Raw genomic sequence first — 18893 nt, forward strand, 5'->3', positions numbered from 1 at the left:
TCATGGAAAAAGAGCATTTTTTCCTGCTTCCTTCACCTAGAGTGGTATTGGCAGCAGATATAAGTGATCCACCAATCAATACTGTTTGGACACAGAATTTCAGACTGAGAAAGCCCATGGCATCTCATTACAGTTTGTGTGGTGGCTCTTCACCCAGTTCTGAATTCAAAAGAACTTTACTAGATAGCTTTCAGTTGCAACCTGTATTCACCCTCCCTTTCTTGGTGCAGAACAGACCACGGGGAGACCATGGGGATGTCTTCTCAATTGAAAAATATGGGATTTGAGAGATATAACATCAAATGCAAAAGGTAATCATGTCAATATAATAATGTACAAGATATTAGACTTCACAGACAGGTAATACTGTATAATAAAAGATCACAATGATCTTGTGCCATTAATTATCACTTGTAATGATCATTAATATGGTCAGAAAAGCCTCACTTCCAAATCTTGCTTTACTCTTACATGGCCAATACATGATGTATAAAAGTAGGCAAAGGTGTAAGTCTCTGCACTGTTCCTGAGGTCCTGAATTTTATTGGACATTCAAAAGACAAGCCATAGTGATGCTTACACTTCCCTGGATTAGGCTCTTAGTGACTATTTTCAAGGTTTGAGAGTAGTTGGAAGGCTCAGAGGATTAGTAATGGAATATGCTGCATCTTTTAACTATAGTCACTAGTTTAAATTTGGTCTGCTCATATCACCAACTTTAACTGTAGATGATGTTCAATATGTTTTGTGCTAGTGATATCACATCAGCCAAATGCCTTATTAGCAAATTATAAGTGGAAGGTCAGGAATGTTGCCTGTTATACCATTTTCCTGTAGGTTCTTGAAGTGTAAAATATGGTATCTATAGATCATAAAAGGTTGTAAAGAACAAAATCTTGCAAATTAGTATTTGATCTACAAGAGAAAATGCTAACTATATTTATTTTTAGAAGGAAGTTTCAGTAATTAATAACTCAATCAAAATATCATATCCAATATTATAATCCCATCCACAAATAGTTTACTATTTAGTGTAGTATGATAAAGCTCACAAAACAAAATCAAATCAGTAAGATTCTGAGACAGAACGACTTTGAAGCTAAAGGTCTCTTTTGATTCAGATTCACTAAACTAACATTAACTACAGATTCACACCTTTCACAGCATACATGTATCAGTGTTATGGCCCAAGCTTTTTAACTGCACAGATGGCCAATCTGAAGGCAAGTGAAAAAACATAACAAAACAAAACACCTCAGCCCCATTTTATTTAAAGGAAAACATACACAGCTTCGGTCTTGATTGCCGCTTCTGATTGCAAAGAACTTCCATAAATTAAAAAATACCTTTCCTGGCCCCCCCCTTTTTTTTGTTCAAAAGAATAGTCCTTTATGTTGTTCATCATAGACAATGCTAGTCTAAAGGATTCTCTGCTCCTTACTTTTGTGTTACTAAACAGGGCTTCAGCATAACAGGCCAAAAAAGATTTCACACACTAGTTAGTTGATGAACTGGTCAGCACAATGCAGACACAAGTACTAAAATGTTTCACACACTACCTAATGTTAAATCTACTGTACATCATGTTCATGCTCAGAAGTTCTGGAAGTTATGTTCTGGCACAGTGAACTTTAGGTAGAACTCTTTCTGCAGAAAAGGATTTCTGAAATTACTGAGAACTTTGATCAAGTTTCCTGTCAGATGCAGAACAGTATGAACTTCTCCATATTTTTAAAAAGAATTATAAAGATGTTCTGAAACTCTTATAATCAAAACAAGCTTATGAAAGCTTATCAAATTTGTTGCAGCAAAAAGAATTAAGAGTTTTTTTCCTTCTACATTTTTCCTCCAGTTTGCTTTATGCAGAAAGGAAGATATTCCTTGTCAAACTTTCAAGGTGCAATACAAAACATGGGAACTTCAAAAACTATGTAAAATGAAGCAGGTGGAAACGTATTTTCTAAATGATGCCACAAGTTTCTTATTAACAAGAACCTAAAATTTTCCTTACACCAACAAAAGCCATGAAATTGAGCCTCTGCTCTTTGACTCTTACTGTTGGCAATGCACTTTGTTGACAGGTGGGAAAATTTTGTGTCAAGGTTCTTTTGTTTTGTTTTACTCACATCTTCACAAAAATGTTTCTAATTTTCATGGTAGCTTAAAACTCTTTGTGTAACATTCATAATTTCTTGTTTCCACCACAGCAGCTTAAAGGCAAACAGTAAACCACCTTCCTTTTCTTCACACCTTTTCTTATGTTTAGAAAACCTTCTGCCTGAAGTCTTCATGCATGTCAAATGCTCTCCCTTTCCATTGCTGAACTTTGTGAGGAGTTCTGCCTATGAAGCAGGATAGCTGAATTGTATCTGTACGGGTGGACTTCCACGCTATGCAAGCCCTACTGAAGTTGCAGTCCTTAGGAGAATCAAGTTCTAATGTTTGTTTATTATTACATTACAGCCCATCATATTATATTTACTTTAGAACCTGAACCAAAGCCAAATTATGTGAGTGGAAAGACTCCTAGAGACTTATATAGGCTTTGGATTAGGTCCTCACATTGCAAGCTCTTTGAAAGAAGGCTGGTTTGGTATATTCCCATTACTTTATTGTTCATAAATTTTCCTAACATTTCATAACGGGTTTAATCTTGTGAGGTGATGCATAACCTCCAACTTCACAGATTCCAAAAAGGGATTAAGAGCACACAGCATTTTGCAGGATAACCCTAGACAGACATTTAGTAAGAAAATCCATATATTTGGGGAAAAAAAAATATTGCCTGTCCACCTCCTCCTCATCTCTGAAGGATTATAAAAACAAAACAGTTTATAGGTCATCATATAAATTTATTTTCTTTTTGCTGGTTGTATAGCTTTCTTACCTATTTGGTCAACTAACACTTGCTTTGCTGTATTCCCCAGAACTGATTATGCCACAGCAAGTACCGAGCTCTGCTTGAACACAGACTTAACTAGAAGGGTCTCAGTTTAGCAATGCTTTAAAATTGTTTTGTGTACTGTTCTCAAAATACTTTATCCCACAAAAAAATATATATATATAAAATGGAAAAAGTTAAGAAGGTAGCAAGTGACTGTGACATGGTAGAATAAGTATGATAAAGCAAATAGCTCATCATAGCACAAGTGCTGGACACATTACTAGAGGTTTATAAATGCTTTGGGAGCTTGATTTGCTATATCACTGCTGGTAACATGCTGTGCTAAGGGGACAAGATCCAAATGAAGTGTGGATGTTCCACTGGGATCACAGTGGAATATAACAGTGGCTAGTACATTGAGCAGCAGTAGAAACATCCCTCTTACATGAGGTAGCAGTGAAAAAGTTAAAATGCTCAGTAGCAAAATTTTTTTTTCATTTGCTCATGGAAATTCAGTTTTTCTATTACCAGATCGAGATACTAGAAACATATATAAGACACCAGATCACTAGAAACAACTGTAAATGCTTACTCTAAACAAATTTTACTCTTTGTATTACCAAGAATATTTTTCTGAAAAAACATTTTGAGTACTCTGTCCTTTTTCTGATTTTGTTTTCATTTTTTTCCTGAAAAAAATAAAAAGATTACTTACTGTTGCTCTTTAACTTTGTATTACAGGCATACTTACCGTGAAATAAAAATTCAGTTTTTCCTAAAAAACAGTTTGGCTTTCTTGAAGTTAATGTTTTTTTAATTGCAAAAGGTCTGAAATACTTGCTAATCATGGAAATTGCATCCTTCCATAGAAAGAAGTGTATTAAAGGTTTATCACTATTAAACACACAGATATAAAATTAATGTTATATGAGTGTTAATGTTATTCTAATTTCTTATCTTTAAAATAAATTAGGCAACCCTAGCTTAGCTCTCTATAAATAGAAGGCCCTTAGGCATGCAGTCTCAAAGAGGTTATTCATAGCAATAAAATAATTAATAACAGACTAAATTTGGATTCAGTATATTAAATGTTATTCACAGTTTTAAAGTATTTCACTATTAGTCAAATTGGCGAGCATAACATATTCTCACCTTTTCAACCCATTATCTTGTCACTGTTACTCTTGGGCCTGCCTTTTGAATAGCTAGAAATAGTGCCCTGCAAGCTGAGGTGTCCTGTGATATTTCTAAAATTAAATACACAGTTGCTAGTTAAATTAAGGCCTGACCTTGTACAACTGTAATATAAGCATGCTCAGCCCACAGGAAAGTATTACACATGACTTCTCTAAAATCTCATGAAATGTAAAACGAGGTCTGGATGGCATAATAAGATTATCTGTGTTCTCATTAGCTCAAAAAACTCTCATTAAGAAAACAAATTATTTGCCAACTTACTCTCAATGGCTGTATTAACAAAATCTGGTAGCATATTTACATAAATTAAAATAAAACAAATTTGAGGTTTAGCCCTGAACTAGTCTTGGATCTTGTCACATTACATCACCAAATTTTAATCACTTTCTCTGAGACTTATATGAAATGCTTTATAGATTCACTGACAGTCAATTATAGTACTTATTTAAGTAGATTTAATAACTTGAAATTAGACAAATAAGCAGGAAACAAGCACCACAGGCAGTAGTGAGGCGAAGCAGAACAACCCAAGAGTAATATCAAAAACAGCAGTGCCCAACAAGTTAAAACACAGGCATAGGATGAGTAAGAAGCTGGATTTTTTTCTCTAGCTAGACAAACACTGATGCAATACCTACTAATCTGTCCTGGTTTTGTTTTTAACCAAAGTTCCAAAGATTAAAAGAAATACAAGTATCTATACCAAACTGAATAGTCACAAACTGAACATAACAAATTGAAACAATAAACTTCCAGTCTGTCTTCAATTGTTCTGACGATGAAATGAAAATTTTAGACTGTGAACTCTGAGGAGCTGACATAAACAGGCAGATACTTATTGGAATAAATGTTCAGAGCTCCACTGCTCCTCTGTGCCCCATGCTTCACTTGCATTTATAGAACCATGAAACCATAAGCCTAACTAGGGCACTAAATGCATGTCAACTTTGGGCATAACATCAATAAAATAATTTAATAATAAATAATATTTACTTCAACTGCTTTTGCAAGTGTGACTTAAATAACTGTGAGGAGCCTCAAAAATAAAATCCAGTCAATACAACAGAAACAAACAGAAGCAGTGCTGAAAACCTGCTCCACAGTTGGCTAAGAGATAATATATTTTTATATATTAAAACATATATATATAAAATATATACAACTATATAAGGTGTATATATATGTACATTATTTGTGTGTGTGTGTACATATATACATACATACATATAAAAACACAGATGTTTTAATTGCTTACCTTTAGCTCTTTCATTTCCTTTACGTCACCAGGACACTACCAGAACTAGTAAAAATCCATATTACAGGCATAGTATTATTTTGCTTTTCAAATTGTTTTCAATACTATTTTCCATTGTTATGTAAACAACGTCTGATTCTGATACATAGTTATTAGGTTTAAAGCCATCAGTCAATTATGTTTCATGCATGTAAAGGCAGAATAAATGAAATAAGACTCCTGTCCAGATATTGAATCATATGGCAATTTGCAAGACTTCACACTGTGAGATAAATTTATTGGCGAGACAAAAAAGGGAAGAGAAGTCGCAGCTATAGCAAGGCCTTCTTAGGGTGCCTATGCACTGCATATTGAGAACACACAGGATAATACTCTTAATGGAGTCCCCAATGTTAAGACAACAAATAATAAACTGTAAAATGCTATGTAGGTTTTTCTTTCAAAAACAGGTAATTATTGTATGTACTCTGATAATACTTCTTATGTACTTATTGTCTGGGAGTTGTTATATTTTAAAATACATAAACTATCTTTGAAACAGGGTTTAACAATTTGAGGAATTTGTTACTGAAACATTTCTGGGTTCCTGATAGATTTTATCAACTGTCTTATCAACATGTCTTAATATTTTGTACTCTTTGTGCTAGGATGTGGCAGGAACACCTGTATGCTTGGGCTGTCTAAACAGATGATTAAAACTAGTATTTGAATGGAGCTGATTGGGCTATAGGGTTAATTTGGCTAAAGACAACTGCCAACCACAGAATAATTTCTGCTGTGGTTGGTTATGAATCATGTACTAACCTGGTTGAAACACCACAGAGAACAGAAAAATACAGGAATGGTCCAATAAAAAGGGCTGAAATATTTAAAGAATTTCATTCTGAAAGGACAGACAGATTCCCCATGCCTCAGAAAGGCCATGTTCAGAAATCTCAGACCTCTCTGATGCGATCCCAAAGAGCACTCAAGAGTGGAGAAGCATAGACAGCGCATTCTAATAGTAACTTTGTCAATCAGTTTGCTTCAGTTATACAGCTCAGGTAGCCCATGTCTTATTAAAAGACTGATTTTCAGTGAAAATTCTGTGATATTCTGTAAGCTCAGTTTGTTGGGTTTGCTTATCAGTTAGAGTGGAAAAAAAGGGGAGCTCAAAAGCAGACCAAAAGAATTATAAAGAAAAAACTTATCCAGAATAAATACAATATAAAGTTACAACACAAATGTTATCAAGTCCTACTGTGCAAAATTCATCCTTTAAATAAGCAGCTAGGTCATTAAGATAAATCTTAGTACAATGCCAACTCAGTCTTCATATGAACATCACCTCCACCTCCACTGTTAACTTAAAATGTATTTTTAGTGCTTATTTCTTCTACTCTATTACAAGTCCCTTAATTAACAGGTTTCTGTTTTTCATAGGTATTCCACATTTTTTCTTGATTTATTAACCGATCACATTAACTCAGAAATTACCTATTTGCCATACCCTATTACGGTGAACCTTATTTTTGTTTCTGCAGTGAATTTGCTCCTTTTTATGGAATTTCCTAGTCACCCCAATTTCACAGCTAAAATTCATAAAATGTATATGCATGCTTCTGATCATTAAAGCAATTCCAAAAGAGTTAGTAATTCTCATGACTATTCCTGAATGGAGGTAGAAAATTACTGACCTCAGGAGACCAGACTGATAACTGCATGTGCATACAGCCTTTAATACAAAAAGGAAAATGATTTTCTTTAATAATCTAATTGTTTATAGGCATATGCCTTACTTCTAAATTGGCAGAAATGGAAAATGTTTACTGTTACCCATTGCATCAGTAATCTATCAGCAAGGTATTTATTTTTACACGTATGTTGTAGAAATCTAGAACTTATTACTAGATACTTCTGCAAAGCCTATGTACTTGTGTTTCTTGAAAGAACGACAGAAGCTGAAGCATATTCAAATCAACTATACCAAAATCTTACTTCGAATGGACTTATGCACCTTTACGTTAAAGAAAAATCATACAGACTGCTTTCAGCAGCAGCCAAACATGCTTCTGAAGCTTTAAGGCTTGACTGTTGTTTGATTTGCAAAAGAAAGCTTTGAAATTAATTTTGAATTGTACTAAGCTTGGATGCTGAAGGATCACTGCAAAATGTTTTGCCAAAAAATCCCAAAGCATATGATCCTACAATAGTTCTAAGAACACATTACTGGCAGTTACAGCTAACTATTGCTTGGTACAAGTATGTTGGTTTCAACTGTCACCAGTGATACAGAAAATACTAACTGCTTGTATTATTATACTTTTTATCTTTATTAGAAATAAAGTGAAAATCTAAATGCAACATGTAGGATTTGTGATTTCTGTGTGAAGCATTTCTATTAACACAGCCTTCAACAGAGTAGCCCTCCTTCAAAAAGTGCTCTGCCAAATTTTGCAAATTGATCATGATTTTCACATTTAGCAACTTCATGTAGACATCTTCACTAATGTGAACACCTCTTTCCACTTTAAAGGTATATTTATAAAGTGCTGTGGAACTGCAACACAACATAACACGGTATTATATCCATCCCATTTAAAAGCGCTGGGTTTGAAAACGAGGGCTGACTCGCTTTTGGGGTGTGGATGTGGGAGAGCAGGCCGAGCAACCTCTCCCCACGCACAGGGCAGGCCACAGCGGGCGGCCAAGGCCGGGCCGGGCCAGAGCCCCCGCCCCCTCCTCGCTCCTGCGGCTTCATACAAAACCTCCAGGCACCCGCCCCCTCCACAGCGACCTCGTCGCCATACAGCGAGGGAGTTTTATTCGCACAGGAGCCCACAAACAGGACCGGAGCAAGACGCGGCGCCAGGCTGCGCGCGCCAACTACCCCTCCGCGCCCATGGTTCTGCGCATGCGCGCAGCCCACCGCATTCGCACAGCACATGCGCACAGCTCATGCGCTGATTATACCGCATGTCCTGGCGCGCGCGCACATCTGAGCCAACCGGCCTCCTGCTTTGCTCGCCGCCCGGAGGAGGCAGGAGCGGGTGCTGCTGCGCCGCATGCGCAGTCCGCGTCCTTCGACATGTCCTCTAGCCGGTGACCGCAGGTGCCCGGCGCGGCGCATGCGCGCGGCGGCCCTGTAGCTGGCGGTGCCCGAGTGGGCTGGCGGAGCGGGGCCTCGCGCGGCGCAGCCATGGCGGGGGCCCTGAGGAAGGTGAGGCGCCGCGCCGCGGGGTCCGTGTGCCAGGCAGCCCGCCGCCTCCTTGTCCTGCGCAGGGTCCCCCCCGCCCTGCTGCGCCGTGGCGCGCTTCTCGGGCGGGGGGTGCCTGAGCGGGGCGCGCTGCGGGGGGCGGCCGGCGGGGCGCGCAGGGGCCGGGTCCCCGTGCGGCTCGCGGGGGCGGCGCGCTGCCGGCGCCGCCTCCCCGCCGCCTCCGGGCGCCCGCCGCGCCGGCGGCTCCTCGCGGGCCTCGGTGCGCTGCCGCAGCCCGAGCGCGCCCCGGGGCCGTTAACGGGCGCGTGGGGGAGGAGCGAGGCGGGGGAGCCCGAGGTCCCGCCGCCGGAAGCCTTGTCAGTGGCGGCTTGGTAACGAGAGCTGGTGCCGCTCTTCGTCCTTTCCTTCCCTTTCGTGTGCTCGGCACAAAACCCCGCAGGCTTGCGGAGCCTGACGTGTGTGGCGCTAGAGGTGCTCGTGTCACAGGAAGGTCTGAGGCGGGCGTACTGGGGGGAGCCAAAACAAAACAATCAAATAGCACGAAAGTAGCAGCTTTGGTCTATTAAACGCACTTTTTTATGCTCTCTGTACAGACTACCGGACTTGTAGGATTAGCTGTAGCTGAAAATCCTCACGAGGTATGTTACAAGTTATTCTGTATTTAACTGAAATTGAGAGGGGGAGCAAAGCTTTTTTTTTTTATTTAATTATTTTGGTTGTGTATGCAGGTACACTGAGGCCCTTAAAAAGATGACAAATTAAATAGCAGATTGTAAAAGTGTTCCAAAGTGATAAAGAAAACTAATTCTTAAAGTTTTAATTCAGATTGCAGGGCATTATTTCGAATATGTATTTTTGTTACATGTGCTCATATCAAAAACCTTGCTTTCTGCAAGTTCTTTTCTGAGTCCATTTTTGATGCATCTTTTATAGTCTTCCAATTCAAACACAATAAATAAATCTTTAGATTCAATCCTTTATAAATATCGTTACTAGTTCATAAGCATACAGTTTTTTCCTACCTCACTATTTTATTTCCAGTAAGTACCTAAATAAGCTATACCTGATCTAAGGAGATGGGGTAATTTTATTTGATAGACACATTACTTGGAGGCTAGCCATTTAATGGAAAATCAGATCCAGGCCCTGTGATGGTAAGCACTGGTGAGATTGGCATATCTCACCGGTTCTTGGGGACTACATTAGCTGGTTCATGAGCAATTTGGTTCGTTCTTATTGCCTTCTGGGGGCAAGTATGTTTGCCACATCTTGCTTGTTCGTACAGGAGATATGAACTTTGGAAGGACTTCTGCAATTTTTTATTTTCTCCTTACTTTGAAATTTCCGGCTATGCAACAATTCTATTTAAAACATGCTTCTACCACCAATTTTTAGGAATAGTGTCGGAAGGTACTATTGTAAAAACTATTACTGTTCTCTATAAATGATTCTGGTTTAGTCTAAAGGCTTGTTAGACACCTTCTGAGTGAACTTACTAAATTTTGTTTTTTCAGTGATTTAGGGTCCTGAGTAAGGAAGTCATCAATGGTTTAGTTAAAATCTAATCTATGTTAGTCCCCATTTTGTTTCCTGTTGTTTATTATTTATATTTCTCTTTACTACAGTATTCTGCTTCTGTTTCTTATTCTTATAGGACTTCCATTTCTTCAGTTATGTACTGTTACCAAGCCAACAGATGTCCCAAAAGCTGTAATTTCTTCATCATCTCGATATGTCCTTTATCACTGCATTTAAATACAGCAATAAAATAAGTTCAGGTTTTAGTTGTATTTGTGAACTCTGAACTTTGCACCAGCATGAGAAGAGGTGCAACCCCCCCCCCCCCACACACACACACACCAAAACTATCATTATACTTTGGTTATATGCATCTTTTAATCTTCCCAAGTAATTTTTCTGAAACTAATTGTTTGGATTTGAATTTTTTTAATTTGTGAAAAGTATGTCTAATACTAGAAACATAGATTTCTAGTTTCAATTTTGTATCAGATATACTTCAAATTACAATATCATTTTATTTTTTGAGGAAGCTGCCAGTGATAACTTCCCTCTCCTGATAAATCCCAGTCCAGCCCAAGATAGAGTTGTGTGGTTCAGACTTGGCTGTTTTGTTATTTCAGATTCAGATACCTTCAGTACTTTATATTTTGTGTATAGATACTTAAGTAGGTTAAGTAGGAGAGGTAATTAAGTCCAGTTTTGTATTTTAACCATGTCTTGTGATCACTTTAGCGCCTGCGAATACTGTACACAAAAATTCTCGCTGTCCTGCAAAACATTCCCAAAGATGCAGCATATAGGAAATACACTGAGCAGATTGTAAATCAGCGAATTAATTTGGTGCAAACAGTAAGTACCGTGCTGTTTCATAAATATTACATGTGAAAAGATTTTAGGATGTGAAGAATGACTTTTGAAATGACTGGCTGTTTTCCAGGGGTATAAGCAACTTTCAGATATCAATTCAGAAATAACTGAGGTCCCAATTTATTTTTGTTATTGACTAGAATATTTTCAATGGTATATTAAAAACAGTTGTTAGTTTCTGTTACTGATACTTTCTGTGAAAATTAGAAGAAAAATAGTTTTCTGAAGGTTTGTAGAATAGCGGTAACTTCCACACACTTGTACCAGAAAATCCATGTGCTGATAGCACAGTTTTCACATTTGACGTTTTAAAACACTTATTGGGTGCAGTAAGCTATGTAATACTGTTGTTGTATTTAAGATGATAATTGGAAGGTTGCATATCATTCTCAGAAAAATATCCTTCAAGATGCATACTCCAGCCCTTCGCTGCTCCTTTGGATGTCATTAAATAGTACCGCTTTTCAGTATTTATAGTTGAGAACTTGACATTTTGTTTATGCTAAGAAAAGTGTGTGAGATTTCTTTGATAATGTAAAATGATAGAAGCTAGCTGGTTTGGTAGTTTTTAGGAAGACTAGAGTGTGATCTATTTAAATGATTTCTTTCATGCTGTATCTGTGCTTTCTACTTCTAAGTAAAACTAAACACATGTATTTGAATACACAGGAAACTGATGTGCAAAAACTACAAGACAAACTGAATAGCGGTCACATAGAAGAAGTCATTGTACAGGTAAAACTGGGAAATTTAAGATTAGGTACAAGTTGGAGTAGTGTTTTCCAGTGTTGCTTCAGCTGAACTTCTCTTTAGAAAACTGGTAGTTTACCCTACCTTACTTTTCTATAAAACAAACAAACAAAATTTCTAAAGAAGCTGAAAATGAACTGTGAAAGTGATGATCATGTTGAAAACTAACACAATTAGTAATGTTTACCGTGTTAGTGAAAAGTATATGCTTACAGTTCATGGAAGGGGCAGATGACTGAACGATATTGGAGGATAATCCAGATAGACTGGGAAAATATCAGGGGTGAAGAGGTTATCGTGAAGCAGTCATTGGAAATGACTAGGTGAACAGACCGTCCGTTTGAGCATTTGGGGGTCACCTGATGTGTTAAAAATCAGAAGGAACTATTGTTTTTCTTGTTTGTTCATTTTTAAGATTAAATTTGAAGTAGTCCCTGACCATGGTAGGAGGTGACATATCACTGGTATGATGAACTGAAATAAAGTTAACTTCATACTTGGGGTGATATTTAGTATTAAAGGACTTGTATATGATGTTTATCAACAGGCTGAAAATGAGCTTTCCCTGGCAAGAAAAATGACACAGTGGAAACCATGGGAGCCTCTAGTTGATGAACCTCCTTCTGACCAGTGGAGATGGCCAATATAGTACTCAGAATAGTGTAACTTCTTGAAATTCAAAAAAAGTTAAATGTTGATCTAATGTTACTGACAACTGTCTTTAAATTAAAGAAAATAACTTAATAAAAACATGTTTTGTCTTAATATCCACTTACATTTAGCAATCTCAAGACTACTTCCAGTGTATTGCAAAAATGGTTTAAGAATATTCTTTTTAGCTGTTCTACAACCTTTGATTTCTTTCCTTTTGTCACTTCCTGATTAACAGGGTATTTGTGCCTAATTCTGAGCTGTACAACTTTTCTTGTCTCTTCAACAAACAAAAATGGTTTTGCAAACCATTTTTAATGTTGTAAAATCACTGTACAGTGTCAGTTATCCTGTGACTAGATTGTAGAATCATTGAACGTTTTAAGAAATGAAAAGTGTTGCAATTGACAGTTATTCCTATAATCTGTATTTGCATGTTAACAAATACAGATGTGATAGGCCATTGGAAATCAAAATCAAAGTTGTAGAAAGATGTGATCCTGCCCTTTTCTCACGTCTTTGCTTGTGTATTTTTGTCAGCTTTATAGAGCTAGTACAGTGTCTCTGTGACCATGCAGCCACCAGGATCAGGTTTCTGATATGAACCTTACCAAAAATAACAATATCTTTTAGTTTTCAGCTGGATCACTTCTTGATCTGGCTGACTTCACTGGCTGTGTAAACACTAATTCTTGCAGAGGAGAAGCAGCAAGAAGACCCAAGGTGAGAGAGGGAGGCACTAGCCCTTCAGGTGACAACAGGGACAGAGGTTTCTTGATTAGCAAGTAGGTTACCACGTTTAGTGTAATAATATGGCACAAGCCTAAGTGTTGCTCTCCTTTTATATATATAGAATTTGGTTTTATGAAGGATTTGTATAGAAACATGTATTTTTCTAGATTTATTTGTGTATCATGAATCTTGAACTGGAATATTACTTTGTAATACGGAGCGAAAAAAAGTAGATATTTGGCACATCTGGCTAGGTTCTTCTTTCAAACATTTAAATGAAAATAGTATATATCCCTCCTCTGAATTTTTGTTTACAAATTTAAACTTATGGGCACCAATTAAAACTATTCAAAGCAGAGCTAAGAATACTGTGCTGTTTGCCTTTGCTCATACTTTTCATGCCATCAATTAAGTTCTTATTGCAAGATAAAGATGATAAAAATGTATCTGTATGAGGAAAAACCTATATAGAGTGCATTAAAGGTTGGTAAAGTGACACTACACTCAACTACGTAACATATTTTCTAATAGCTATTTTTTCATAGAGATTGTTGCAGGTTAGGACTTAATATAGACCAAATGAAAATTAGAATTTCCCTTTGCAGAAGTGATGAAGCTACAAAACTGAATATGTTGGCTTGGAAAGATTACTATGAGTTCTTACTGCTGTTTAACCAGGAAAACTTTGTGCTTTCTTTGGTATTGTTAGAAGCCAACCTGCAGGCTTTCAAAAAGTGAATTCTGTGTGAAGGGAATTAATGTGAAGGTATATGTGGGTACCAACTGAAATTTGTTTAAAAACAGAACAAGCTTTTTTAAACAAAGATACCACAAATGAGGAGACTCTAAGATATGCTTTGTCTTTAATGAGTACAAAGGGTGCCTGGTCTAATAAGAAAACTGATGCTGGCCACTTAATATGTTAAAACGAGTTTTTTCGTGCGGGTTGGGATTATAGTAAAACCCAACCTTTAGAGTTAATACAATATTAAGACTTCATTTGCTAAACTGTCTTGTTTAAAATGAAGTGTTTAGCATTTGCTATGCTTAATAGACCACTAAAGCCAAAGGCTGGGAGTTACTATTAAAATTATTGTACTACTAGCAGTTTGGTCCTTTTTGTGCATCTAATAAACAATTAGAAAAGTAAAACAGTTACAGTGGGTAAAAGGCTTTTTCCTAGTTTTAATATAATTGCTTACAGACAGATACTAATACAGTAGTTCTGAGGACTTGATAATCCTCCTTGTACATATGGAACTCGTGACATGTTACTGGCAGTTACCTTCCATGTTCCTATTACATTAGAAACCTGATATCTGGCATTTGTCATGGCACATCAAATTTTATCATTTGAAGAAGCCAGTGTTTATTTAATTTCAACTGTTCAGATACAAATAGTGTGAATGTGTAAGAGCATATAAACATTTTCTATATCAGGACCTAAATCCCAAGTGTGAGGATTCTTTCTTGTTTGAATGATGGCCCTGGAATATTGCTAGAATGTAATTGTCACTGATTTATCTGGTAGGTTGACAAAAGGACAAATTATAGTAGCTTTAAAGCTATTTTGTGGTGATTCTTGTAAGATGATCATCTTTATTAGTTCTCTCCATAATGTATTAAGGAGTTGCTGGTTTGTTCTGATTAAAGCAAAAGGCAGGAGCGGTTCAGAGACCTTGGTTACGAATTATGATTTGTGTTTGGTAGGCATCAGAGGATATCCATCTCACAACATTTAGGAAAGCGGGGTCAAATAGGTCTGTATGTAGAACAGTGAAGTTTGACTTATTAATTCATGGGACTGCTCACACAGATTCAAAAAACATAAGAGAAAAAGAAACCTGTATTGAAAAGTTTTATCCTTTCCATGAAGAATTCCATTTTGCTAGAGAAAAATTGCTGTTATCTTGTATTTTAAGACATTCATGTTGATGAAATGCTCAAGGCAGTGTTCCCTTCCTAGGGCAGCCTTAGCTGTACACCCAGTGCATGTATATTACAATAGTATTCTCAGGTACAGATAGCTAACTGTGCATAACCATTATGCATTTTCAGGAAACTTTGTAAATTATTTAAAAGTAAGAGCCCCCAGAATGTTATAAGTGTCAAGATGAAGGGAACAAGCTTTATTGATTGGTTTATTGGACTTGTATATATCTTTTCAACATTAAAATCTAAAACTTATCTTTTTCTGTACTACCTTCTGACAATTTTGTGTGAAGAAAAATCATGTGAGCCTGTAAGGGATTATGAACTTTTCACAGGATAAATTGTTGTGCTATAATCAGATCTGATACCTGGTAGTTGTGAGTATAAAACTTGAATGTGTAGGTATTAATACATGTATTGGCAACTAGAAATAGACTCCTTCCAGACTATGAGTTTAGCAGCAAATTAACTTATAAGATTTCTTTTATGATTTTTTTTTGTCTTGTGTCATAAGGACTATCAGTTTACCTGTGGCATCATTATTATTAATGATTAATTGCATCTTTATATGATATTTTATATAATCAAAGTATTAGAGAGTAGGACAGCAGAAAATGGTTCAAGCAGGTAGAAAAGAAATTATAGCTAGTGTAAGTTACCTGTTGTTTTTATTGATTTATTCCTTTAGCAACTATTTTCACAGCATTCTTTAGCTTTTTTTCTCACTGATATTATTACTGTAATTACAGAATTCTTAAACTTCTGAAAATTTCAAATAGGCTTTTTTCAGCCTTGACAAAGGTAAAAGCTAGCCTCTTCCAAGATGAAGCCACTAGATGGCATTCCAGAGGAGGACAAAAATTAACAAATACAATTTTTCAAATGAGAAATACTAAAGAATTATAAACTTAAATGAAGACAAATGATGTCAAATGAGAAATGAAGATGAACGCTTGTAGGTAACGAATATTGAGCTGATGTGAGAAGAAGCAAAATAAAAACATGAAGTCTAGTATGAATTATACTGGCATGTAACACTTGAGGAAAAGAAAGCTCCCAAAGTATGGTAACAACTATTGGAATTCTTTCTACTCTTTCATAATTGAAACATTAGCTGAACTCTCTTCTTGCTCAGTTATTTTCTCCACTTCTAAAGCAGTATTTGTCATGTGACTTATAACAGTTGTCCTATAAGCTTGTGAATTATGTTGCAGGGGAGAAGAAATCTCTTATTCTTGGCCCACTGCTGTTGAAATTTGATATCTGATATTTTAAAACTGAGTTTCACTGTTCAAAAGCTTATTCACATCTTTTTTTTCCTTTTCTCAAATGCACAAACGTGTGCTCACTAGAGATTCTGATAAAAGTTGTTTGCTATCCTGAAGGGATTTTTTGAGGTACATTCTCACTGATTTCTCTGGTCTATAAATGTTTTTTCCATGTGACTCCATCATAGGATAATTTTATAAATCTTTCTATCCAAAACAAGCTGGATTAGTCTTCAAAAATGCTTTAATTTAGGAATCAACTTGAGTTTTCAAAAGGTCCTACCAAAGACAAACTCTAGGAATAGCAATTTTTCAGCTTTCTGAGCTCTTTATCAAATTCTTAAAATGTATTAAGATTTATTTGCATGATTTTATTATTGGCTAAATTGCCATTTGTTTTAATTATCTTAGAAAGCATAAGTTAATCATATCTGTGCTACATGATAAGATTACTAATTTAATAACTGATTTTATGTTGTAGCATCAACATTAAATAGTCACTGAGACTGAAGGGAGAAAAGACAATGGATTAAAGTTTTGAGATAATATCAGTGTATACCCTTTGTATAATGTTTTATCCTTGTTCCTGGCTAATTTAAAAATACATCATTGCCAAGAAAGGAACCGAAGTAATTTTTACCTTGTCTATTAACTCTGTAACTATATATCTGATACTTAAATCCACACTGTTGCAATGAACAGTGCACACATTTTACAGGCAAGAGAAAATCTGTATTAGGAGTACTATGTGGCAAGTAATTTATTTTAAGATGAATATGCTAGCAAGGTGTAATTTAGAGACTGATTGTAATGATTTTGCTTGATTTTTCTCCATTAACCATGCTGGAAATATGTGATGAAGGAAAAGATTTTATGATTATCTGCTATAAGGTAAATCACTGTAAACCCTAGAGTTAATTTTTTTTAAACACTTTGAGATCCTCTGATTAAAGTCATTATGTGAGTGAAAATCATCATATCTCTAGGATAAGACCTAATAATACAAGAGATGGAGCTTGTTAAACCAGAAAAACAACTTCAGATTGCCATGTAACAGCAGTACTGAGGGGTTTTTTTTTATTATTATTATTCCTAATTTGCTGTCCCTACTACCTAATGTATTTTGAGTGACTGTGTTCTGAACAAGACACTGTTTTTATCTTTGACATAACAGTTTCTGATGATTTGTATTGGAAGGAAGATGAAGTGAAAGTTGCTTTCTATTTACAGTATATAATATATTTATTTACAAAGAAATGAAAATTCATTTTCCAAACTGAAAGTGAGTTGGAATATATAATCAAGTTGATAATCTGATTGTGACAGAGCAGACAGCTTTCTATAGAGTTACTGCTGGTACAGTGGTCCTGTTCTACTCTGAGTGCAAGTTCAATTCCAGTCTTAAAACAATTTCTGTCCTATTGATGGGAAGCAAGCAGTTCATATGCTTAACTGTGTCTATGAAACTTGAAAACAGTGATCGTGGCATACTACTACATGGCATGGGGATGTAATTTCAAGACTTGCCTGTTTAAACATACAACTTTTTTCAGATTTCTCCCAGAGTCTAGTGACGCACAGCTCTTCACACACAAACATTTTAGAAGTGAAATGCAGTCAGTTGAGTCTCAATTTTCCTGTTGCATGCTGAAATACTCACAGGAGTTGTCTCAGAAATCATACATCAAACCCCAGGAAATTCAGTTTCATATCTTTTTAATTCTGGTAAAAGTATTATTTCTGCTCAACCGTCTCAATCCACACACCAGCTCTGTAGACTTTGTAGGGCAGTGTAACACTGCATTACACCAAACACAGCACTTAGTTATGCTTAGTAAGTTGTGATACACAGCTAGAGGATGATGGTTTTTACAGCAAGGGATATCATCATTCCTTCAAAACTTGAAAGCATACTCTTCATAATATCCAGTAAACAGTCACAGGTATTGAAATTGCAGGTGCATTTTCAGCTAGTATCTGCAGTATAACATGCTTACTGCACTCCATGGAAAAAAACACACAGTATTTTCTTATTAGTACATCAATGCCACTGTAGCTTGGTAAGAGTTCGTTTTCACCTTCCTGTAAATTATAACACAGGAAATGCAAGGTGTCAGGGACAGCGGAATGAGACAGCGCTGGCTCCAACAGTAACGTTAACCCAAACGGGTAGGTCAGTAGCGGAGGTAACAGCACAGTCCCGCACAGGCCCGGCGCTCCGCGACCTCCTTGCTGTGACGCTCTGGACCCCCTGGAAGGGCGAGGCGAAGCCCTGCAGGTCCCGCCCCGTGCTCGGCCTCTCCGCCAGGGCGGGCGGGCAGGCGGCGGCGGCGGCGCTGAGGGCTGCGCGCCCGGTGGCGGCTCGGCCCCTCAGTGCGCGTGCGCGCGCCGCTCCGCCCGCCCCGGCTGCCGCGGGCTCCACGAGACGCTGCGACGTCCCGGGTTGCTATAGCTACCGCCGCCGATGCGGGGAGCGGCCGCTCCGGAGAGTCGCCCAGGAGGGGAGGCCCGGCGAGCGCCCTGGCCGGAAAGCAGCGGAGGCGGGCGGGCGTGCCGAGGGGCGGTGAGCGGGAGCCGCGGCCGTTCGCCGATCACGGCCGGGCCCTTCCGGCGCCCGGTACGCCGTGGGCCCGCGGCGCG

At 37.5% G+C, this 18893-nt stretch overlaps 1 protein-coding gene across 1 annotated transcript; it reads left to right on the plus strand.

The window, feature by feature from the left end:
• Positions 1-8303: 8303 nt before the first annotated feature.
• Positions 8304-13419, plus strand: NDUFA5 (NADH:ubiquinone oxidoreductase subunit A5). Its single transcript, XM_026054746.1, has 5 exons — positions 8304-8535; positions 9126-9170; positions 10786-10902; positions 11590-11655; positions 12218-13419. The coding sequence occupies exons 1-5, from the start codon at positions 8515-8517 to the stop codon at positions 12317-12319; spliced, it is 351 nt and encodes a 116-aa protein (XP_025910531.1). The 5' UTR covers positions 8304-8514; the 3' UTR covers positions 12320-13419.
• Positions 13420-18893: the final 5474 nt, after the last annotated feature.

Source organism: Apteryx rowi, unplaced genomic scaffold (assembly GCF_003343035.1).
Source record: "Apteryx rowi isolate R43461 unplaced genomic scaffold, aptRow1 scaffold_965, whole genome shotgun sequence".
Classification (NCBI taxonomy): domain Eukaryota; kingdom Metazoa; phylum Chordata; class Aves; order Apterygiformes; family Apterygidae; genus Apteryx; species Apteryx rowi.

Bases quoted from the DNA above. Each gene is read 5' to 3' on its own strand.
- NDUFA5 (XM_026054746.1), top strand. From the start codon at position 8,515: ATGGCGGGGGCCCTGAGGAAG. The intron at 8,536-9,125 runs GTGAGGCGCCGC...CTCTCTGTACAG, and splicing joins TGGCGGGGGCCCTGAGGAAG to ACTACCGGACTTGTAGGATT. The intron at 10,903-11,589 runs GTAAGTACCGTG...TTGAATACACAG, and splicing joins GAATTAATTTGGTGCAAACA to GAAACTGATGTGCAAAAACT.